General features: G+C 41.4%; 1 protein-coding gene across 5 annotated transcripts in view; it reads right to left on the minus strand.

The window, feature by feature from the left end:
• Positions 1-25,996, minus strand: part of CBLB (Cbl proto-oncogene B) — a 194,667-nt gene that overhangs the window by 6,211 nt on the left and 162,460 nt on the right. For 4 of the 5 annotated variants that reach the window (XM_034790499.1, XM_034790493.1, XM_034790505.1 and 1 more), the window contains 6 exons: positions 25,809-25,903; positions 14,407-14,550; positions 9,968-10,056; positions 9,724-9,855; positions 7,393-7,533; positions 3,014-3,133 (listed from right to left, as the gene is read on the minus strand). In XM_034790499.1, the coding sequence (XP_034646390.1) occupies positions 3,014-3,133; positions 7,393-7,533; positions 9,724-9,855; positions 9,968-10,056; positions 14,407-14,550; positions 25,809-25,903 (721 nt within the window). The remainder of the gene's footprint in view (positions 1-3,013; positions 3,134-7,392; positions 7,534-9,723; positions 9,856-9,967; positions 10,057-14,406; positions 14,551-25,808; positions 25,904-25,996) is intronic. The other variant, XM_034790511.1, reaches the window with a different exon arrangement.

Raw genomic sequence — 25,996 nt, forward strand, 5'->3', positions numbered from 1 at the left:
GGGGGGGGGGGCAGCCTGGGCCGCACCTCCTCCCCCCACACCCCCCCTTACCTGCCCAGGCTTCCCGCGAATTAAATGTTCGCGGGAAGCAGGGGAGGGGGCGGAATTGGGGCGGGGGAGGGGGCGGGGCTGGGGGCGGGGCCAGGGCCCCGTGGAGTGTCCTCCTTTTGGAGGCACAAAATATGGTAACCCTAATTAAAGATCCCCCTGGCACTTTTCATGCTTAATCCTGCCTGTAGTTTCAATTGGAAAGTGTTCTTCACTTCCTGATCTATATTGCAGTATACTGGTGTAACATACTGTTAAAGGAACAATGTCAACTTTACCGTTTATATCATTAAAAAAACACAAAAACAAAAAAAACCCAGACACCACACTTTGGTTGGAAAATCTATCACCTACTGTTGTTGCAAGTAGCACCTACAATTACTAAAAATGACAGACAAGAGGGAAAAAAAAAATCATGTTTTTCAATGTGTTTACTTTGTGCATTTGAGAATAGTTTACAATTTCACTGTTTGTCCTGAACAGTTCATCATGGTCCAATCTTAACAGCTACATGCACACAACTCAGTGAAACTACTCACATGATTAGCTCAGGCCTCTGTTGGCCAGTTTCCCCTGATTGTACGGGCTTTCATGCAGCAAAAGGAGAGAAAATACATTTGTAAAGAACAGGAAAACTGACTGCAAATAGGCTAAGGACTCAGGGATTGGGGTAATAATGAAACTACTTTTACTTTATTTCTTTTTAACTGACTAGGTTTATAGTTGACAGTGTCCCTTTAAATAGCTGTGGTCTTGTACTGCAAAGGTGAGTACATTCATTGGTGTATTAAGTGATTTCTACTGTACATAAAAGGATAGACTCAAAGGACTAGGAGGGACCTCGAGAGGTCATCTAGTCCAGTCCCCTGCACTCATGGCAGGACTATTATCTAAACTCTCCCTGATGGGTGATTGTCTAACCTGTCCTTAAAAATCTCTAACGATGGAGATTCCACAACCTTCCCCTATGCAATTTATTCCAGTGTTTAACCTCCCCGACAGCAAGTTTTTCCTAATGTCCAACCTAAACCTCCCTTGCTGCAATTTAAGCCCATTGCTTCTTGTCCTATCCTCAGAGGTTAACCAAAAAAAAGTCACCCTCCTACTTGTAACAAGTATGTACTTGAAAACTTATCACATTCACTCTGTCTTTTCTTCTCCAGACTAAACAAACCCAGTTTTTTCAATCATCCCTCTTAGGTCATGTTTTCTAGACCTTTAATCATTTTGTTGCTCTTCTCTGGACTCTCTCCAATTTGTCCACATCTTTTCTGAAATGTGGCACCCAGAACTGGGCACAATACTCCAGTTAAGGCCTAATTAGCGCAGAGTAGTGTCTTGCTTACAACACTCTTGCTAATACATCCCAGAATGATGTTTGCTTTTTTTTTAAACTGTGTTACGCTGTTGACTCATATTTAGCTTGTGGTCCACTATGACCTCAGATCCCTTTTCGCAGTACTCCTTCCTAGGCAGTCATTTCCCATTTTGTATGTGTGCAACTGATTGTTCCTTCCTAAGTGAAGTACTTCGCATTTGACCTTATTGAATTTCATCCTATTTACTTCAGATCATTTAAGCAGTTTGTCCAGTTCATTTTGAATTTCAATCCTATCCTCCAAAGCACTTGAACCGCCTCCCAGCTTGGTATCATCCGCAAACTTTTAAGTGTATTCTCTATGCCATTATCAAAATCATTGATGAAGATATTGAATAGAACCTGTGGGAACCCACTTGATATGCCCTTCCAGCTTGACTGTGAACCACTGATGATTACTCTCTGGGAACAGTTTTCCAACCAGTTATACATCCACTTTAAAGTAGCTCCTTATAGACTTTCAATCTGTCATTGGATCTGTGTGGGGGCAAGGGTCCAGCCAGGTGAATCCAATTGCAGGATTGGATACATTATAACTAGACCAGGGGTCGGCAATGTTTGGCTCGCCAGGGTAAGCACCTGGAGGGCCGGGCCAGTTTATTTACCTGCTGACGCGGCAGGTTCAGCCGATCGCGGCCCCCACTGGCTGCGGCTTGCTGTCCCAGGCCAATGGGGGCGGTGAGAAGCTGCGACCAGCACATGGCTTGCCCGCGCCGCTTCTCGCCGCCCCCATTGGCCCACGACGGCAAACCGCGGCCAGTGGGGGCCGTGATCGGCTGAACCTGCCACGTCAGCAGGTAAATAAACTGGCCCGGCCCGCCAGGGTGCTTACCCTGGCGAGCCGCGTGCCGAACATTGCCGACCCCTGAACTAGACTGTGAAACATTGAAGGTTCCTTCTCGATCAGAGATGTTATATATTATGGCCATCTTTTCAATTTGTTACATTATGTTGACTAGGCTGTTACAAACTGGATATGGCATTTTAGTTGCTTTTGGGTTTCCTGTGTATTTTTAAAATGTTTTACAGTGCCCAGAGCCACGGAAGTCACATTGGTACATATCTGAGAGAACAATATAGAGGTTTAAGTTATATTTTGTCCACAGAGCAATACAAGGAGAATAAAATTGGAACCAAGAGGCACAGTGGTCCCTGCATGACTTCTGACCTCTTGTGATCTCCAAAAGAACAGGGAAAATCCCTTATCTTAAAAAAAGAAGAGAAAAAAAAGGGATACCAGAATTCACATAAGCATTTAATGTCTATGGCTAGGATTAAAAGGACTCACCTTTAAAAGGGAAAAGAATTTTCCTTTTAGTCTACCCAACCCTACAGATCATAAGATGGACCAGCCACTCTGGGATTTTATGTCCTTTCAGAAGATCCATCTCCATTGTTCCTCTGATGGTTACCTATCTGTTTTTTGTAGGAAGAGAATTGCCAGCTCTTGTTGTGAATAACAGCAGCCTTTCCTCACAAACAGGATAGCGATGCATGCGCACTGGCTGATGTCTGCCAGTTTGTATGAGCTAAGATTACTTGCTTTCTTAGGCTGGTACTTTGTCTAAGCATGGTTTTTCTTCTTACCTGAGGAGGATGGAAGCGGATCGTAGTCCTGGGATGTTCTATTAGTTTTGACATTTTCCACTGTTACTCTTCGAGCAGGAGGCAAAGGAATTACACTAGTAGCCGGATCAAAAAAGAGATCTATAAAAACAAGAGGATATTTAAAGTTAAAAATGTCTGCAAGGTTCATGCACATGGGGCCAGATTAGAGCTATATGAACAAGAAGCTTCAGGAGAGAAGGGATTGTGAATGCAAACAGGAGTGTTCCTGACACTGAGAGACACACGCATTCATGCAGTGGGGATGTAACTATGCCTAGAGATAACCAGGGGAGGTGGTTAACTTAATATAGTCTCCCTCCCTAACACATATTAAAGAAACTAGTGATGGGGTAAGCAAGCTTTGTGTCTGTCTTTGCTAATTACTGAAGGCAGATTAAAAAGTCAAAGCAGAAAATTAGAACATTCTCTCTTCTCCATTTTTAGGCCCCTATTGAAGGCAGTACTTCAGCAAGTGCTTAACTTTAAGCAATGCTTAAGAGCTGTCTTGAACAGGTTGCTTTCCTCAACTGACTCTTCAATCCATTTACCACAGTGGATGCAGGGATATGTATGTTTTTTTGTGGTGATCAAGTCCTGGCTGTACACTCATTAGATCTGTTGCATGGCTGTGAAATCACCTGAAGGCTTGTACTGTCACCAATCATAAGGCTTTGGAAATCAGTGTCTAAAGAAATATTCAAAAAAAGAATGAAATATCAATCTACACAAGCATGTGTCTCCGTGTAGTCAAAGGCACTTATAAGATTAATGAACAGTGACAGTACAGATCATAGCTAATACGTACATATGGAAAATGTTAAGTGACCATAAAATGTACTTTCCAGATTTTATGTGAACATTTATAAATTATATTAAATTATTGTTATGTTATTTCCAAATAATTTTCCACATAACCTTGTGACTTGCAGATAACATTCGTTTATCTTCAGTACTCAATTTTAGAGTAATTTCTGTCCCTGCAATTCACAAGCATGAACCTTTGATTCTTGTAACTTGCGAAATCATCCATATGCAGTGGCTTATTTGACAAGATGGATGGTGAATTGAACTGTGTCAAGAAAAGTAAAGAGTACTAGCACATTATTTAACATTCAGATCTTGACAGATAGCAGAAAACGTCAGAAAGTGTCTCTTGGGTTCATCTAATTACTCTCAGGTACTTGTACTGCAACACATTTACTTGAAGCTTTTAGTTGAGGGGTATTTTTTAAATGAGCTTGCCATTTCAGAAGAGTAGTTAAAAGACGAAAACACTGTGTATTTTTATGCTTTGTTATTTTTTGCAATGTGTTATGGTAAATCTGCCATATTTCATTGTGATTGATACCACTCCTTGCAATAGTGTGATGTGAACTGAAAAATGTAAACTTGATTCCTAAATGTTTCAGATAATATTTTTTGCCCCCCTCCCCGTTTTTTTTTTTTTTTGCTGATCAAAAAGAATACAACATTTAAACAAACAAAATGCAACAACCCATTTGTAGTATGTAGCGATGTTAGAAGTATTGAAAATACTATTTTACCTGACTGTTTGGTAGACCCTGTAAATAACTTTTTTGCTAAAGCATGTCTACACCTCTAGAGCCATGTCTCTCTCTATGAAATACCACATTGAAAAACATTTAAATATCCAAATACATACATGACTTTTGGGCTGACCCTTACAGTGACAGTTCATGCCCCAGACAGCTCACAGTCTAGCTTTTTGTTCTGTGTTTGTACAGCGTGTAGCACAACAGGGTCCTAGTCCATGCCTGGGGCCCCTAGGCACTACTGCAATACAAATAAATGACAACACTATAATCATCAATGCCAAGATTTTTCAAACATGTGTTCTCTTAGGCTCCTCATTCAATATTTGGGCACCTAAATTGACATTGGGTACAACAGGAGCTGCTGTGAGCTCAACCCTTTTGAAAAATCCGGTGAGTTTAAGTGCCTGGATTTAGAAGTCTAATTTTGCTACCTATGTTTGAAAACGTTGGCTCACTAACTACTGTCCCTGGGAGACAAACAACACTACAGAGGATCGTTCCAAAAACAACAAAAAGTTTCAAAACCCAGTTCAGGTTGCTAAGTGACAACATCCTTTACGTATGACAACAGTAACAAAACCCAAGCCAGAGGTTCCCCAACTCACCCGCCTTTGGAGATTTATGTCCTAGGCATGCCTCCCATTGGCACAAGGGAAGGGGAATCTGGATGGTGCAGAGGGTGGGGGGCATTAAATCTCCAAGTGACCAGCACGTGTTGGGAGAAGGCTCATGTGCTCCACTTGTAATCCCGCTGCCAGAAGCAGCACTAGTGCATGTGTGAGGTGGCTCTGCCTTCTCCCCGTGTGCACATGCGCATGCTGGGGGCAAAGACACGTGTGTGGTAGTGTTGCTACCATGCTGACTCCCAGCACAGCCAGAGGGTGTGCGTGTGCATGTGTGAGTGAGACACCGTGTGAGTGGCGAAAGGGAAGTGAGTTCACACAAGGATCTGCTGTTCCTGTGGGAGCTGGCCGGCATCAGGTTCTTTGGCCCTGCTGAAAGCTTCAGTGCACCCCCCACAGGAGGTGCCTACCCCACAGTTTGAAAACTAATGACCTAAGCACTTAAATGTAAGGAATGAATAGTTAAGGACATAATAAACCCTACACTGTCCACATAATGAATAAGTTATTGTAAAGGAATCCACATTTAACACAACACAACTACCTCAACTCTGAACCATGGATTCTTATTGCGTATTCTATTTTATCATCTTGATTTTGGAATTTAACTATTTTCTTTTAAGTGATGTAGTTAAGTGGGAAATATTATCCAAATTTAAGGTGCCAAATTATAGTAGAATTTTTCAGTAAAGTATTTCTATAATTGCTGTTCCTGGAGAATAATGTGTCTAAGGAAAGGAAAAATACATTTGTTGATTTATGGTAAAAATTATGCACTTATATCGACTCGCAGTGGAGGCAGATCAATGTGTATTATCAATGTGGACACATAACATGTTTCTTTTTCAAACAGATTTTTCATTGAGTTTATATTTTGGGATTACCGGTAAAAGAACAGTATTCTGAATCAGGGCTAAGGGTGTGGGGTTGTGTTAAAAATAAAATAAAGTTTAACTAATTATCTATCTTGGCAGGATGGTGGAGATGGGGTCCAAGAGTACCTCTTAATTTGTGAGCCTATTAGACAAGAGAAGGACAACCAAAAACCTCTTTGACAGGAAAGCAAACCATCTTTCGGGATCATTTCTGCCACCCACTAGCATCACGGCTAATTTGTCTGGAGCCTCAGCCAGTTGCTCTCAATCTAACAACCAATGCCATCCATGCGCTGGGAAAGCAAAGACTACACACCAGCAGGGTGTGATGAAAACAAGACAGAACTGCCTGTCAACTGCATACTGCTGACACCACTGCCCAAAATCCTTACTGTATCCCTCAGGAGCTGCTGAAAGAAGAGACATGACAATACAGAGCCTTGCAGATCACCACAAAACAGAATCCTTAGGGTAGGTAGATAATTGGCCAAAAACATCCTCTGAAACCTCCCAAAGAAGAAAGAAGGGAACCCCTCAACAGCTATAGTATGTACCCCAGCCCACAAGTAAGTCCACAATCATTTTGGGAGCAATCTATATCAGAGGCAGCAAACAGAACCAACTTAATCAGCATGGAGCCCCAACTACTGTACATTAACAGGAGGAAACCAATCAAGACAGTAGCACAGTTTCTGTACCATATGCAGGCTGAAAACCGGACTGAAAGACAGTCAATGATTTGGGGATATGAATTTCATGAACAAAAATGGGATGAGCTGCAGTTCCTTGCAATCGGGGGCGGGGGGGGGTTTACAATTTATATAGTTTAGAAGAAAGATTTGACAGTGACAGTTCTATCAACTATAAGTTGTTGTTCTTTGCCCTTCTTTTCTGGTGTTGTCCCCAGTCAAAAACAATTTAGTCTTCTATATTATATAGTCCTATAGAAACTAATACTCTGTGGTGATATGACAAATGATGCACACTGGCAACACAGAACTCAATGAAAAACTTGGCACTTCAAAATAACTATTCCTATTAGAAAAATGTTATTTACCAAAATGTCATGTCTAGTATGAAAATATTGATTTTATCTATTACATGGGGAAAAGAAAAGTAGAGACTATTTTATATTCTCTGAGATGTTTCATCTCTATAGTTTTAAAAACTAACCTCTCCAGTTTTTAGACAGTTAGCTATGGGCAAAGGTATTTCTAACAGGCAATGACAACTTTATCAGCTCATATAAGCTTCTGCTGTAATTGAAAATACATTAAAAACTTGGTTTGCTTGGCAACTCTTACCCGAAGGAGGAAGGAACAGTTCATGTCCTGAAGAGGGTCTGCTTCCTGAGCCCAGAGGTTTGGAATGCTCAGTGAGGCTGTGCCGAGCGGGAGGTGGAGGTGGAGGAAGTGATGGTGGGGAGTTGTCAAATGCATCTTCGCCTGCATTTAAAGAGCAAAACTTCATTAAGAATAGTACAAAAAAAAAGACTGAAGCTTAAAATTGATTTTCCCTGGCTGCTAACAGAGGCTCTCACTCCTAGGGTTTTCCAGAAGTTCAGTGACTCCAATAATGAAATTGTAAGACTGGCTCTTATTATGCACAACTGAATGCTTTAAAACATGCTGTGAATGACCTTTTAGTGTACTCAGTTTGGGATTTTTTTTTTTTTTTTTAAAAAGATTTACTCTAGGTTATAAAATAATCAGCGTGTTGGTGGCCAGTCTGTAGATGTTGACCTGAGTGAAATAAAAGAGCACACTGAAAATTACTGTAGGATGATCGCTACGTACTAGTAGCTCAGTGAAATAAAATTAAAAAAAAAATGTGCTAACCATGCTGGATTTGACGTATACTGTATGTCACCTTACACAGGGATAAGCAGATCTGGCCTAAGAGGCCAAGAAGTGCAGTCCTGGGGATTCATGGGAAACCTCACCCTCTACATTATGAGAGAGGAGCAGGCAGGTGTAAATTCAAGGCTGTCAATGGGTGCAATTCCCACCCCTCCCCCTTGTGCTGCTCTCTGCACTCTCTGTTACTGCACTATTAAATTGGAGCGTGAGCTAAGACACCTTATAATGCATAGTGGGTTAGCATACTGAAATCAAAGAGTGAAAGCAATCAGAAAAAAAAAATGGGTGGCATGCATAGTGGAGCCAACACTTCACAACTGAGCTCTGGGTAGGCTATATAACAGAGGTGGGCAAACTACGGCCCATGAGACCATTCTGCTCGGCCCCTGAGCTCCTGGCCCAAGAGGCTCGCCCCCGGCCCCTCCCCCACTGTCCTCCATCCCCCGCAGCCTCAGCTCACTGCGCCGCAGGCTGCAAGCTCCTGGGGTAATGCAGCTGCAGAGCCCGGCCTGACCCAGTGCTCTGTGCTGCGCGGTGTATGGCCGGCACGGCTGCCTGCCCTGGTGCAGCCACACCACCAGCCACCGGTGCTCCAGGCAGCGCAGTAGGGGGGTGGGGATTGGATAGAGGGCAGGGGAGTTCAGGGGGTGGTCAGGGGCCGGGGATATGGATAGGGGTGGGGTCAGTCAGACAGTGGGTAACAGGGAGGTTGAATGGGGGTGGCAGGGAGAAGGGGTGGTTGGATGGTGCAGAGGTCGGGGGGGCAGTCAGGAAGGAGAAGGGGGGTTGGACGGGGTGGTGGGGGGCAGTCAGGGGTGGGGGTTCTGGGGGTGGTTGGGGACAGACAGCGGGGGGGGGGGGCAGGAGTCCCGGGGGAGGGCGTCAGGGGGCGAGAAGGGGGGGGGGGTCAGATAGGGGGCAGGGGCCAGGCCTCCCCTAACCAGCCCTCCATACAAATTTCTGAAACCCGATGCAGCCCTCAAACCAAAAAGTTTGCCTGCCCCTCCTATAGAAGGTGGCAGAGGGCAAACATAAGACTCCCAGCATGGCTGAGAGGGTGGCTTGGTTAGTGTCTGCTGAACTGGAGAAGTTGACGGGCTCTAGGAGAGGGAACTGGGGACTAGGATTGGGAATGGCAATATCTGATGATTCTGGGCACTGATCGTACTCTGCCTTAGACCTTAGTCTCTTGATGTAAAGGAAACAAACTCCAGATTTATTATCTCCAATGGTGCTATTAGTCACTCCCTTTTATATAATAAAATGAAAACTCAAATTAGCACATAAAAAGTCAGCCCCTTCCCCAAATTTAGAGAACTTGAAATTTGACTAATTCCAATATTAAGCGACTAAAATCTGATTTTTAGAGTAAAAGGTTTCTCTACTCTTTACCATCAGAAGACGAATTTAAACTGCCATTGCATCTGTTTCTGGCATGACACTAAATCCTGACACAACCATGGTAAACTTTCCCATTTTGCAGGGAACGGGTGAGCACCTACTATGATGGGATCAGTCTTCACCAACTGACTAATGTTGGGATTTGGATGTTAATGGGTAAAGGCGAAAGAGCTCCCGTGCCTGGACTGAGACAGGCACTGACTGCAGATCATTGCATAATTACACTCACTTGTTTTCTTCAAATAATCTAGCCCACATCATTTGAAACTCTTAATAAACTTATGAATTTATTTATTTTGTTTTGCAATAAGCTTGGTATTTGGTTGATTTTAACTATGTTAACCATTAAAGATTTAACAGCGAAAGATCTGCTACCTAAAGGGGGCACCAGAAGATCATAATCGGAGGGCGTCCTGTTGAGCAAAGAGCTGTGTTTTGGGTTGTCTCTGGTAGGAGGCCGTGCAGGCGGTAAAGATACTGGAGCAGTGGATGCATCAAAGGCGTCTCCTGAATAACAAAGCAACAACAAGAAGTTAATGCTTTCTTATGGCGCCTCTAATTGTCTAATTCAGACTGGTTGTCTTCTTCTAGAGTTAAAAACAACTAAATAAAAACATACCTAACTCCGGGGTTTTGGATTTCTTCATCTCTGAAGCAGCATTGTGTGTTCCATTCATTATACCAGCACACTGACCATTCTCACACACCCTTAAAGCAGAGATCAAAGGAAGAAATCAACCAACCACCCAAGTTTTCATCCCCCAAATCACAAAATGAATGCTACAGCACTACATAGATTACATCAAAACAAACGGAGGAATGCAAGTAGTAACAACTCTTTAAGCACTCATATAGTGTTTTTCACTTTCAAAGCATATTAAACACAGTAACAGATTAATCCTTACAACAGCCTTCTGAGAAACTACTCTATTCTGCTGATGGGGAAACTGAGGCACAGAAATTAAGTAATTCACGTACGTCTCCATCGCAAAATAGTGGAAGAGCTGGGATTAGACTTTAGCTGGCTCTCAACCCAAAGCTCAGTCTACTAGAATATGCTACTTCTCCATATTGTAAAGTTAAGTATGTAAATTCATCCTAATTTTATTACTGAAATCAAACAGTAAATATATTGGAAATAAAACCCTTTAAAGAAGAACAAACCCATGGAAATAGTGCATGTCCGTAATATTCCTAGTCAAACTCTTAAAATAAAAGAATTAACCCAAAACAATTTAGTGGGTCTCCATTAGATCCTCTGTTGTCAAAAAAGTGGTGTATTGCTTTGTCTTTTATATTCAATTTTATCCTTTCCTCCAAAGGGAAACAAATTGTTCTGTACAAAGAAGCCTAAGTGTCAAATTGGTTGCTAAAACTTCCCAGAACTAGCAATCCTGGTGATTCAGGCAGTAAAGTACAAAGCTACGGAAAATCCTGGCATAAAAATACAAATTATCCTTAGTGGATAATATATGATAACTCTGCTAAAAGGCTCAGGATACTAACAGGAAACCAATAGTGAATGATGTGCTATTTGAACAAGTGTTAAAAAACAACTGGGGAATGGAGGCACCTCAACTCTATGACAAGAACTGCAAAGTTTGTATAGATAGGAATGATCAAAATAAGCTTCTTCAGTTAGGGGAAGGCTATAGGTCACATTACATACACCATTCTCACAAATCATTGACCCTTTCAAGATAGAGAGATCTAGAGTTTCATCATTAACAGGAATGTAAATAAATCTACACATGCTGGCTATATGGAAGGGATGGATGAATAAAGCATGTGCAGTTATTTAAAGCATATAAACAGGAAAAAGGAAATGGAATTGTGTGTGGTCCCAGGAGCTATAAATAGGAATAATGAAATGAAAATAAAGAATAATTATTTTCCTGACTATCTGAAGAAAAACCTTCCTATTGGTGAGACCTATTATATTGTGGAACAGTCTTCCAATGGAAGTGGAGAACAAAACATTGCTTGAGTCCCTTGAAGCTAGACTGATTAAGTCACTTGAAAATATACTGTACGGAATAATCCACCCTTGACTCCTTATCAAGGAGGAAAAACGACTTGCCACAGACAACAAAGTGTCCTAACACAACTCCCTGCCAATGAGGAAGTCTTCAGTGTGACCAGGCCATAACAGCGTATCCTTTGCACTAGAAATACAAGGTAAGCAAGTATTAAACACCTCACATCCTACATCCCAGCTACTTTTTTTTCCTTCTTTAAGGAAATCTTTTTGGAGAAACATTATAAACAGAATGATACAATTGTGTTATATTAGTAGGGGCCTAATTAGACTGTTATACTGAGATACTCGTCTTTTCTCTCCTTTCCTTTCCACAACACAGACAAATCTGGCAATAAAATAAAGTCAGCTACAAAACAAATCAATTGACTAAAGCAATCCATTTGGTATATTATAGTATGACTTTTGGAAGTGTACTATAATATTAGTACAGTGGCACAAAGTCTTAAATTAAACATGTATTCAAAAAGTGCAGAATGGGACGCTGGAATTCAATAGCCACAGAACTACATGACATCCACAACAACAACTGCAGTCTCTATCTCCTTTAAAGTATCTGGGCTCAATCCAGAATTTTAATGAAGTCATCCCAAGATTATTTTGGCCCCTTATGAAGGCCTTGTCACTGCCAGAAAACTACGCACTCTCATGAGGCAGCCAACCAGAGTGTAAAATCTCCAATTTAACTTCAAAATGGAGAGGCCAATAGGCATACCCATGCTTACCAAACATTTGTGATACGTTTTGAAGGTGAAAACGGGAATTTGGTACGACTCCATAAAAAGTTACAAACTCTTTCAAGTAAAATGTATACTAGTTACACAGCTGAATAAATTCATTCATTTATGAAAAACACACTGAAAAAGCTCCTAATAGAGCTTGCTGAAAAACAAGAGCTGAGAAGGGGTGCCAAAAATTTTTTTATGAAAACAAACAAAAAAAATCATTTTTAATTTTTCTAATTTTTGTGAAAAAACTGAAATTTTCAGACACTGAAAAACAAAGATTTCAGTTTTTGTATTTTCAACAGCAACAAAAATTAAAGGAAGAGCGATTTTCCACAAAAATTGTCATTTCTACAGAATAAGTCCTTTTTTGAATGAAAAACCTTTTTTGAATGAAAAATATTGCCTAGCTCCAGTTCTTAAGTATATGCTGTTGGTCGGAATCAAGGTTGTTTGTGAAACATATAATTTTGAATGTTTACACTTCAGCACTGACATTAGCTAACAGCAGAAAGTTAATGTAACATTTGGAATATTTATATAAATTCATTCAACAGGTCATTTCCGTACTTTAAGTGTCACAGGTTTTTATTTTAGGCCTCACTTCCTTGTTATGTATGTAATTTGTACAAGGGTTATTACATGAAATCATTGCAGCAACTCTAACGATCAATTAAGGACGTTTTCTGTGTGGGATGTCCTGGATTAGCGCTAACCTAGCACTATTGATCCAAAGGACCAATCTGAAGGTAATCTCTCTTATGGCTCAACAAGGCTAAAAACAAATGGCCAGATGGAATGATGGGAAAGTCAGCTTTGAAATGTATAACTGTTATGGTTTGCGAAATACTGAACAACATTCTCAGCCCCACTCCACTCCTTTTGTGCCACACAGGAGGTACTAAGGGAGTGGAAACTTCCTATAATTCTCTATCTGGGGACTTCCCCTAGTGTAGGAGCCCTAACCAGCTGTAGAGCCAATGGAGTTTATTCCTATGCAGCACTCTCCTTCTTTCCTGCAGGTTCACATTTCATCCATTCTTCCTCCATTCATATAGGCAACTCATCTCTCTACTACATGGCTGACTTTGTGGAGAGGTTCCCAAGTGGGACAAACAAAACCAAACCCCTGATGAATAGGCCCATACATGTAAAGTCTTAAAATCCTGTCTGTCCCATAAAGTCAATTCTATGCATTAACATTGAATGTCTATTAAAAAAATCAAAACATCTTTCCCCAGAAGAATAGGTGGGAGTTTAAGGGTACATGACTAGAAAACACTCAAAGACTAGGGGAACATTCACATCTATGCACAGAAGGTCGTTTCTGCATTTCTGTTAATAACAATAGACTATATTTCTAGGAATTTATAACTTGGACAGATGAAGTAGTCAGAACCTGACCTTTCCACCACACTGGGCTGAATCTCTTATTAAATGTGTAAAATCAGACCTTAATTGGTTAAGTCTGGAATGAGGAGGAAGTTGAGTTTTATTGCATTGACATCACATTCTGAAAGGAAAAAAAGTTCTAATGTATCAATGAATTTTAGGCTGCAGAAGAGTCAGAATTTAGTAGATCAATAATTGATTTGAAGATAGTACTTTTGACCTACAAGACTACTAGTAATTGGTCCCTTCTGATATTTCAGCCTCTCTCCTGATTATTATCTTCATTCCGCACACTCAGATTAGCTTTATGAGTCAGGGACCAAGAGGTTCGCCATGAGCCACACAGCCTTCATCTGCAATTTCTCTTGACTCCAAATCTACTTGCCACAACCCATTAATGATTCAGAGACTGTGACAGTTCGGGGATATTATTTTAAGATCTATTTAAAGTGCAAGAGAGATATTAAGTCTGAATGAAAAATGTTTTCTCCTGTGAAACACAAAGAAAGGTCTTCTGTGAAATGGGCTCTAAAAGTTTAAAGACGTTGCTATAACTCTGGTATACAGGAGACAAGGAGAGAGTGAAACCATGGGAAGTACTGCTGTATTTTGATAGTCACAGTGTATTGATTCAACTGTGTTCTGCATTTTGTTACTTAAATTCTGAACCACAGAGATACAAATACTCTGAACCACAGTGTTTTATGGCTTCTATTCTCCTTCAACTCCACCAAGGGAATAAAAGGGCATGAATAACCCAAGCATGAAAAGATTAGACATTCAGAAGGCAGGCAGCTTCACCATGATTATAACCAATTAGATTTTAGAAAACCTGTCAAAAGTTCATTCTAAAATGATTTTATTCTCCTCTCCAAAGCAGTGCAATGCTGCAAACTACCTTACCTAATATGAGGTTTTATATTATGACAGTGAGGTGGTTGGGAGCTCAGGGATACAGGATGGGATGAAGGAATCTTGTACTCATCATCTTCTTCTACATGTTCCCTTGATTTCTCAGCAAGGGAATTTGTTACAGGAATGACACACCTAAGAGAGGGTAAAAGAAACCCATGCCCAGCATCAGTTTATCTGTTGAAGAACCATGCTTGATCCAACACTAAAGAAGACAATTTCTCGTAAATGTCACCAGTTTATAGTAACTGTAACACAGAGATATCCTGTCAGACTAAACAAAATTATGAGATTGTTTTTCCCTTCTCATATCACCCATTCTTAAAACTGTACAGCGGAGCAGGCGGTCAGCCTTGGACAGCTAGAGAGCTACTTTGTCATCAAATGGAGTAGCAGAGAGCCATGCAGAATTAAATAGATTTAGAATACAAAACATCCATGTAAGAAGCTTAACCTGATTATATTTATCAAAGGAGCTAAATGAAGGTTACAGTAAGGCAACAGTATTTTGAAGGGCTCAACGAGAGAGCTGACATTCACAGTATGCCGCCAGTTTTGTGGAGTCTGATTCTAGCAACGTTACTGCCCCCGTCACATGTTTGTCTGTGTTTTTCAGATTTAGTTTTTGAATGGTCATTTTATCTTTCCAGACAACTGCCCTCATTGTTACTAGGATGTGGAGCATTCTAGTATGTCTCTGAAGATGTCATTTGTAGTTGAGGAGCTACAGGTTGGAAATCAGTGCTGGTGTGTGGCCTGACTTACAAGATTTGGCTGCAGATCCAAACTTTCCCAGAACTCAGGTTTTGATTCAGGCCACGCGTGCTATTGGAGCAATAAAGAGACCTGCTTTTTCTGATCAGACTGAACATATGCTACACTGGAGTTAACAATAAAAATACAGCCACTTCTAGGACCCCGTCCCTTTCATCTGTCACCCCCCTATTCTGATGCAGAGGGCCCCGACCCCAGCAAACCCAATTTAGTCATAATGAATTGTGGAGGAGAAGCACAGAAGTACTTTCTGGGGAGTGCACACTGCTTGTACTTGGCAAAACTCAGCTCAATGGAATCTCCTTTTACACTCATGTGGATGGGATTGGATCGGGTACGAATAAGCAGGAACACCGGCAGTGGGTCAGTAGCCACGCAAATCCAACAAGCCCCCTGCTAAAGGAAGAGGGATAAACACAAACAAAGCAATCGCTATTGCAGTGCTGGAGGTTGCAAAAGCAGTCAATTACCACCACTGCACAGCTTGGGAAAGAGGTTTCCTCCCATACAGTCAGTTCCATGTCCTTCTACCTGGCCTTGGTAACAAATATGCAATTGACTTTAAAAATACAAAAACAGAAAAAAGTACTCTACTCAAACTGAGTATAAACAAAATTATACACAAAATGTAATTCCCTCAGCTAGCAGCAACAAGTGGAAAGTGCCACTATGAAAAGATAAAATCTTTACAAATAAGGCTGATATTCTGTCCTTTGTTCTTGGTAAGCGATGACTAGACACGTTCCATCTCTAGCGAACAACAATTTTTTTTTGGTCTCCACTCCTTACTGTAAACCTATGTTTATAATGATTACATTACAAATCTAATAAAAGAAATTCACAAAACACCCTGAGTAGGAAATGGTAAAGCTTTATTACGGTTGTCATTTACTTCCAACATTAAATGAAATTATCATGGACAATGCTTGAGTCTTAAACTAATTGAATAATAATGGTAAGGAGTGAACTGCCTTAAAATAATCTGGATATCAGGTTATGAAATATCATGCATTCAATAATGGTTGTACCGCTCATTCTGAAAAGGTGCACAATTAAATTAAGAGACCTAGAACAAATGCACATATGTTCCTGACCATTTTTATGCATTGTATCACTACATGGTCTACAAAATCTCAAATCTATTGACCTTAAAGCCACACTACAAGGCACATCTGTTTAATGGGGTACTGCGGGAGGGTTGAGAGTCACAGAGAGACTTAAGTTTGAAAGGGGAGTGGGCTTCTGGTCCAGCTGATTTTGTTATGGGAACAGAGCTGAACTGTACTCCCTATCAAGCCATGCCTGTGTCCCGTTTTCCACAAAAAAAAAAAAAAAAAAAAAAAAAAAACCGCCACCAAACAAGAAGTATTGAAGCATCTGGCACATAGTGCACTTCTACTTGATGGAAAGTGGTGATTTCATCGTTTATACTAAATAGTGCCACATGACTACCAAACTCCAGATGCTACTTTAAAAGGGTAAGTGTGGCCACTATAGATCTAGCAGGTCATGAGCCTGCAAAAGCAGAGAGAAAGCAAAAGGATTGCTGCACTAGAGTGATGTATGTGCTGCATTTGCTAAATATATTCAAAGTCTGGAGCTTCTTAGTTCTCAGCTATTCTTTCCTGCAATCATTAATATACTTTTGATTTTAAAAAACAATCTGTGAATGGCAGGAATCCAATTTATTTTGTGAACACAGTAACCGAGGGCAGATCTCTACTGAAAAACAGAAGAAGATTTATGGAACTAAGCTCTATAGGTGTTCGGACTGTAGTTTTCAACCACCTTCTGTAGAGGGAGCAAAAGGCCTTTTGTAAATAAAGCAGTGCAGGCTAAAATGACTTTTTCCAATCTTTGATTTCATATTCCTAGTTAAAATTGACAAGATGTTTGTGTCACTGCCCTGTGCCCACCACATAAGGGATGGAAAAATGTAACAGAAGGATCAGGAAAGGTCAGAATCCATAGAGAGGAAGTTCAAAGACCTGCACAAGAGGACTTCTCTCAGATTTGTGGATCAGTAGGTACTGCTACCTTGAAGCCCAAGTTCCTCTGAAGACTATTTTATATTTTTTAACCTTTAAAACCACTCTAAGTTAAACTCTTGCAACACCATGGTTTGAAAAAAAGATGTAATAGTTTGCTATTCTTTGTTTTATGAAATCATATTCGACTTCTGGTTTATACTCCACGTACTATAAATTAACCGAGAATACTATAGAAAGAACAGAAGGTTATTCTTGAGTAAAAAAACTGCCTGTTACTAAGCCTTCATTATTCTACTATTAGCATAACGCTATTCTAATGAGATAGGTATACAGAACCAAAGCAGGCAGATATTTCTATGGAATTCGTAATTGTTAGATAAAAATTATCTTGTGTTTCACTGACAGACTCTTATGCTCAGAGCTGGATTTTATAATATGGATATCTACTAACAACTTATTTTAAATTATCCAAGATTTATTTATTTGACACTTTAAGAGAGGGCTTTGATTGCTTCCTTCAGGTATAGTTCTAGACATTGTTCAGAGATTTAATTACAAAACTGCTTAAATCAGATGTACACTCCATTGTAACCTGTGATATGAAGTACGTAGAGTGCCTATATTTGGAAAGGTTATTTCTAAAATTTATTTTTGATATTTACATTTTGTTAAGATTACTACTACTTTGAAAGTTCTGGAAAGATTTGTGTACAGGTAAAGAGAAGCAAAGGAAACAACAAAACCCACTGAACTAATCTTTAGACCCAACCCGCCTGCCCCGCATTTGGCAATGTTTGTCATTTGAAAGGTTGAGTCAAATCCTTATCAATGACGTCTCAATATTTTCTGGTTGTTTGAAAAGAAGCCAGCTGTCACTCTCTCTTCCATGAAGAGTATTGATGGCCAAAGGCAAATCAGGGAAAGCTATTAAATCAAAATAGGTTTTTGTCACTAGTTCTCAAGTCATTCTGAGGCTGTCTCAGTTTTACTGGAGGAACTCTGAGCACACTGACAGTTCACAATTATTTACATTGCAAGCCTTTTCTCACAGAGAAAAATCTGCTGGGATATACCACATATTACTAGCAGAAAGGCAAAAATGACTTAACTCACGTAAGTAAGGCAAGCATGATTTTGCTAGAAATGGGACAGCTTTTTGAGCAAAGATGTCTTATTGTATACATGATTTGAAAAATTACTTTCATAACTTTCTTCAATACAAACTAGCCCATTAATCGAAATAGCTAAAAAAGAAAAAGCAGATTTTTGAGGGCATGCAAGTCATAGGAAAGGGTAAAAAAGTTCACACTAAATTCCACTTAACAAGGAACACTGAGACATAAAAATAATGCAGTTCATTAGTGATCCATACAATAATATGGATTTTGAACTGTCCAATACCAACATAATTATTTTTGCACTTTGGGTCAGAATTCAGTCACAGATTGGAAAATCCAAATTAATGCAAGCCATGTGCTTCATGAAGGTGCTACCAGTGGGGTATGCATTTTACTTAATTATGAGGGGACTGTTCTTTTGCAATATAAAGTCAACTCAACATGTTCAAAGGGCATTAGACAAAACTTGCGATTCTGCAGGAAGATCAAGGACCTAAGATGAAAATGAATTAGCAGGACACGTAGAAATCATAAAGTTAACAGCAACCCAAATGATATGGTAGCACATCTAGTGAAAAAAAAAAAAATCACAGACAAGGGAAAATATAAACCCTTCTGCAACTATTAACAATTGTTTGCAACTGCAAAACATTGTTAAGTTTTTCTGTACTTTTTTTAGAATACTTAAGACTACTGTATTCAAATATGGCAGAGGCAGGGAAAGTGAGACATATGGGAATATCATCCCAAAGCTGTAGGAAAGGTATAAATGGATGAGGGATATACAAAATATATGAAATTTCAGAAGGGAGATAGTGCGACCTAGTGGATGAAGCACTGAATTGAATCTAAGGAGGCCTGGCTCCTATTCCTGGCTCTGCCAGATGACCATGGGCAATACATGTCGCTCCTCTGCACCTTTGTTTCCCCATCTATAAAATGGGGATAGTGATACTGACCTCCTTTGTGAAGCACTACGAGATCTACCAATTAAAATGCTACATATGACAGCTATTATTATTGAGCAGCTTATTTTAATCACCTTTTTCTTTTAATGAATTAATCATAGCATTTTGGTCTCAACAAGTGTTTATTTTAACCTGTTTCTAAGACAATTATCCACAAGTTTTTCAAAGAGCCTTGATTTGTTCATTTTGTGCCCCCCCAATATTTTTCATTACAACTAGACAGTTTAAAAATTCAATCAATTTGTTTTTAAAAAGGCTCTCTCGCGCAACAAATAGCAGTGGTGATTTTTATCTTAATGATACTTAATACTTGGTAAAAATATTTTCAAAATATTTTCTGAATTTCTATGTAAATTTACTTGGATATCTGACACTTCAGGGGGTGCACATTGAGCCCAACTTCTCCTTTACATATGGCAGTGGAAAGGGGTTTTCGTGTATATGAGATCAGGCTCCAAGAACAGTGAATTAAAATCCCCAGTTCAGGACCTTGCAAGATCTGGTTTCTAACTGGGAACAGAAAATAGTAAAAGGAAAGGATCTTAGTGTCTGTAGTCCTGACGCTGGAATTACTTTGGTGAAAATAATAGAAAAAACCCGCTGTTCTGTATCATGTGACCTCACTGCCTGCCATGGCTAAACAGAGACCTGAGAATAGGAAAGATGGGGGATTTAGGTCGGACTGCAGCAGAACAGCTATGGGATGACAGAATATCTTTGACCAAACAGAGACAGTCTGACATATTTACGGGGGCTAACGGCTCTCAAATTTTAGAGAAAAAAAAATCTGTAAAAATATTCTCTCAACCATTTCAAGTTGCATCAGGCTCAACATTATCCATGTTATATGCTTGAAAGCAATTTTTGTTGTTGCAAATATGGTCTGCGTTTCTTAAGCTGATTAGTTTTAAAAAGTGCAACACCAATGTCAACCTGGTTTCACATAATAATCTAGACCCAAGCTTGACAAAGTAAGATCTTTGATTGGGTCAATTTAAAATGGGACATATGTAGTTTTTGCTATTATACACAGTGATAATTTTTCTGCCTTAACACCCATACCATGCGGCACAATTATAGTTGTTGTATGGATATCCAAAATTTTCTTAACATAAAACCTTCTACACACCAAGGTAACGTTTTTAGTTTAAAATGTGTTTGTTTTTTATTTATTTTAAAAACCAAAGTGAGTCATCATGAAATAAACTAGAGCTGGGTGTGTATTTTCCATCAATTTTTTTTTTTGGTGGAAAATATTTCTGCAAAAGGGAAATTATCTATGGTAATATTTCTATTTTCCATCAGTAGAACTGAAACAATATAGTTTCTGGTCAGATTAACCTAAACTGAAATGTTTCTGTTTGTCAAACCAAATTGACACATTTCATTTTGCATCAATTCAACATTAATTTTTGTCTGCCTGAGCTACTGCGGTGCCTCGGGGAAGCTGTAGTTTGGACGCTCATGCTCCCATTCGCCTCTGTCTATCAGACTCTCTGGTGAGACTACAACTCCCATGACACACCACAATCTCATTTCTGGCTGACCAGCAGTGGTGCATCATGGGAGATGTGGTCCAGCCAGGGAGCCCAGCCCATAGAAGAGAATGGGGCCCTGAGGCACCAGTGACAATTTCAGCAGAAACAGATTAATGTCAAACTAAGCCAAAACTAAACATTTTGACATTTCCAAATTTAGTCATTTATGAACTTTCTGTTCAGTATGAAAATAAATGCTGAAATATCACAATTTCCTCTGGAACAAAAATTTCAATTTTTAACTACCTCTGAAATGGTCACTCTACCAAATATTCTCTCTCACACAGTCTATGGGAATCAAACATTCAAATATTTGTATGTACTGTGCTGTGTTTATTTGAAACTATTATTGGAATATATATATGCCTGCATTTATTTCAATATACAGATGTCCAGTTTCAATATTGAGATATCTAGCTATAAGCAAGCTTCCCTCTCTTTCCTATACTCAAACTCAAAAGCTCAAACAACAACGAAAATGGCTTGAGTATATTGTCCAAAATATATTCACCTTTGAACTTGGATTAAATACAAACAATTTCAACTCAAAGTGTGACTTTTCTAGAAAGTCATGACCAAATGAAAATGTGTTATAATTAAGGCTGCAAGTTTGTCACAGAGGTCACAGAAGTCACGGATTCCGTGACTTTCTGTGACCTCCATGACTTCTGCAGCAGCCGGTACGCCTGGTCCGGTGGCCGCCTGAGCAGCTCAGGCAGCCCCTGGGCCAGTCGCACTGGCCGCTGCTGGGGCAAGTCTCAGGCCACCGCGATCCCCTATCCCCCAAGCAGCAGCAGCAGGAGTGTGGGTGTGGGAGGGGACTGGGGGTTGGGGCACAGGACAGGGTGAGGGCTCCGGGTGGCGCTTACCTCAGGGGGCTCCCCGGAAACTGCGACATCTCCCTCCCTGAGCTCCTAGACAGAGGAGTGGCCAGGCAGGTCTGCGCACTGCCTCCGCCTGCAGACACCACCCCCGCAGCTCCCAGGTGAAGGCAGCGTGTGACCTGTTCATGACTTTTACTAAAATATCCATGACTAAAATGTATCCTTAGTTACAATGAAAGTGTCTCCTATCAATTGCAGCTTTATTATAACCTTTATGCTTTGGTAAAGAGTGGCAGAACAATGACATTCTGAGCTACATTCACCCTTAACGCTGTTCTCTTCCTGCTGTGTCTAAATATAACAGCAAATTGGGTTTACAAAGATTTCAAAAGACTTGGCAATGTCACATTCTACTGTTACAATTCTTTTTGTTTCAATAGGTGCCATGTTGACAGATGTGATTATTTTATTGCACAACTACAGCTATGCTATTTCAGTGCCGAAGGAAGAACTACATATTGTAGGGAGCTGTGATGTGTCATTCCATATTCTTTATGAAAATATGCTTATGAAATTAATATGACATAACAGATATACTTTATGCAAGATGGGTCATATGAGATATCATTGGAAATGTTATGATTTACTGAATGTGATTATCCTATTTGTGAGGGGGGGTAGTTGGGACACCAGCCAAGTCATAGCACGCATGGATGCCTGATGTGATCCAAGACGAGATTTGCTGCGAGGAGACCAGAAGGCCCTTCATCCGGTCTGCCACCGCTACAAACAGCTGAGACGTCTTCCTAAAAGGTTTTGTTCGTTCGATGTAAAAGGCGAGAGCCCTACAAACGTCTAGGGAATGCAGCTGTTGCTCTCGTCACGAAGCGTGTGGCTTCGGAAAGACGACCAGGAGGAAGATGTCTTGGTTGACATGGAAGGCAGACACCACCTTAGGGAGGAAGGCGGGGAGTGGTTGCAGCTGTACCTTGTCCTTATGGAACACCGTATACGGTGGGTCTGATGTGAGGGCCCGAAGTTCCGACACTCGTCTCGCCGATGTGAAAGTGATGAGGAAAGCCGTTTTCCAGGAAAGGTACAGAAGCGAGCAGGTGGCCATCGACTCAAAGGGGGCACCCATGAGTCTAGCTAGGACCAGATTGAGGTCCCACGTAAGGGCTGGATGACGAATTTGCGGGTACAGATGTTCCAAACCCTTGAGGAACCTGCTGACCATGGGATTGGAGAAAACTGAGCGCCTGTTTTCACCAGGGTGGAAGGCTGAAATTGCTGCTAGGTGTACTCTGATGGATTAGACAGGTAGGCCTTGCTATTTCAAGGACCAGAGATACTCTAGGATGGTAGGTACTGGCACTTCCAGAGGGACAGTATTGCTCAGGGCACACCAGCAGGAGACGCGCTTCCATTTGGCCAGGTATGTGGACCTAGTGGAGGGCTTTCTGCTACCCAAGAGTACTTGCTGCACCGAACTGGAGCAACACAGCTCAGATTGATTTAGCCATGCAGTATCCATGCTGAGAGATGGAGGGACTGCAGGTCCAGATGACATAACCTGCTGTGGTCCTAGGTGATCAGATCCGGCCACAATGGTAGAGAAATTGGTTTGGTTTCCGACAGATCGAGGAATGTGGTGTACCAATGTTGTCTGGGCCACGCCGGAGCGATCAAGATTAAGCGGGCCTTGTCTCTGCGTAACTTGAGAAGGACCTTGTGGACCAACGGAAACAAAGGAAAGGCACAGAGCAGGTGGTCTTTCCACGGTATCAGGAAAGCGTCTGACAGGGAGCGTCCCTGGAGAGAGCAGAACACCTGGCACTTCTGATTCTCGCGAGAGGCAAAAAGGTCTATGTGGGGAAATCCCCACTTCTGGAAAACAGAATGGATAATGTCCGGACGTATCGACCATTCGTGAGGCAGGAAGGACCTGCTGAGGTGATCTGCCAAGGTGTTCTGGACTCCTGGGAGAAACGACGCCACCAGGTCGATTGAGTGGGCTATGCAAAATTCCCAGAGGTGTATGGCTTCCTGACAGAGGAGGGACGACCACGCTCTGCCTTGCTTGTTGATGTAAAACATAGCCGTTGTGTTGTCTGTGAAGATTGTGACACAACGGCCCTGAAGGTATTCGCGGAATACCTGACACGCCAGGCGTACTGCTCTCAGTTCCCTTATGTTGACGTGCAGGGTTATTTCTAGTGCGGACCAAAGACCTTGTGTGTGAAGGTCTGCGAGGTGAGCGCCCCAGCCCAGAGATGACGCGTCCGTGGTCAGGACTAGAGATGGCTGTGGGGCATGGAATGGCATCCCCCCGCAAACAAAGCTGGGGCTTAGCTACCAACCCAGAGAGGATAAGACCTCCGTCGGCACAGTGAGTACTGTGTCCAAACGGTCTCGGCCTGGACGGTACACTGACAAGAGCCAGGTCTGAAGCAGATGGAGGCATAGTCTGGCACGTCTGGTCACGAAGGTGCACGAGGCCATACGGCCCAGAAGACCGAGACATGTGCATGCTGTCAAGGTCGGGAAGCTTTGGAGGCCATGAATAATGGTCATCATGTGGTAGGCACGCCCTGGCGAGATTCGAGTCCAGGATCGCCCCAATGAAGTCTATTCTTTGGGTTGGCTCCAAAGTGGACTTTTCGGTGTTGAGCAGCAGGCCCAGTTGCCTGAACAAGCTCATGACGAACCGAACATGAGACCGCACCTGTAGCTCGGAATGACCCTGAATGAACCAGTCGTTGAGGTACGGAAACACTTGGATCCGATGTCGGCGGAGCGGGGCCACTACAACAGCCATACAAAACTTACTATTAACTACACTATAACTGTTAAAACTATTAAAAACTACACTAAACAACTATCTACAGTACACCGAGTAAGAGCTAGGGATGTGGAGATCAGCTATGCCGCGCTCCACAGTTCCAATGACTGTCACGGGCGCTGGGTCGGCAGGGGCATATATCCGACACCATAAGGGCGCCACTCCCGGGGGCTCCTCAGCCAACCCACCAAGTGTTGCTAGGGTAAAAAATCTTCCAACGATCGTGCGCGCACACCTAATTGGAATCGATATGAGCAAGCACTCAAAGAAGAATATATCTTTCGGTCTGTACTCCAACGGAGGTGGACATCTAAGTGCTGGAGCAAGTCCCTTAAGCTGAGTCTTCCCAGAGCTGATCTGCAACTGGGTGTGGCCTGCCTGTGTGTGTGTGTGTGTGTTAGAGGAGGTTTTAAGAGCCTGGCTCAGCAATACAGGTAAAAGGAGGCCCAGGCTGGGAGAACAGGTAAACTCAGTGGTATCTCAGCACATCAGGTGACTTCCCAAGGGGTCCAACCCATCACAGGGGCCAAGTATCGTAGGATAATACAATTTATAAAGAAAAAAAAATCCATAGAGTACAACTTGTTTACAAAAGAAGGTTTAGAGTGCCGTAGAATCCATTGCTTCTGTAGAAAACTATAGCCTAACCAGAAGATTCACTTGTTGCCGAGAACAACAACATCTTGGCATCGAATAACAAATCATACAACTCAAAGCTCAAGAGTAGCTTACATCTTGAAATGACAACATTCATCAGGCCACATTCTGGCTAGTGCGAGGAAAGTGACATCTGTTGATCCCAACTAAATGGGTGCCCATACGGTACTCTGCAACAACAGCCATACTGTGGGATCATTGTCTGGCCAGCAGCAACCCCAGGTAAAGCAGCAGATGCAGGAACGAGCACAGAAAATATAAACACCATTGCTGGGTTGGGGGTGACTCACCCCCCCACCCCCTCTTTACCTCTAGACCTTGTCCTACATCTCCTCTAATGAATGACTTTCAGTAGCTTCTCTGTGGGCTTAGGAGGGGAACTGAAATAGGAACGACTAACTTCCATTCTGCACCCCCACTGCCAGGAGCCTATACACAATGCCTACCAGAATTCATCCCATTTTACTATAAAATGTACGTGACATGTTAAATTAGCATTACAATTGCTCCCATTTAGTCAACACAATTTACCTTTGAAAAAGCCCATTCAAGTCCATGGGAAACGTATCCACTAGGAGAACTTAGTTAATTCTCTTTTTTACAGTGGTTCAGAATCAGTGCAATTGTCTATGTAATTAATGCATTTTTTTTATAATAGAACACCAGATAAAGATAACTTACTTCATACTAGGGAGGATGGAGGCAGCTGTGAGAGGGGGAGAAAGTCGAGGAGGGATATCATATTCTTCATTTCCTAGATGGCCATTTGAAAATACCTGAAAAATGGACAGAAATGTTACTCGGATATTGTTACTTATACAGCATCACAGGAGTGTACTGCTTTACAAGTTCAGAAAGGTCTACTCGCC

This window comes from Trachemys scripta, chromosome 1 (genome assembly GCF_013100865.1).
Source record: "Trachemys scripta elegans isolate TJP31775 chromosome 1, CAS_Tse_1.0, whole genome shotgun sequence".
In the NCBI taxonomy this organism is placed as follows: domain Eukaryota; kingdom Metazoa; phylum Chordata; order Testudines; family Emydidae; genus Trachemys; species Trachemys scripta.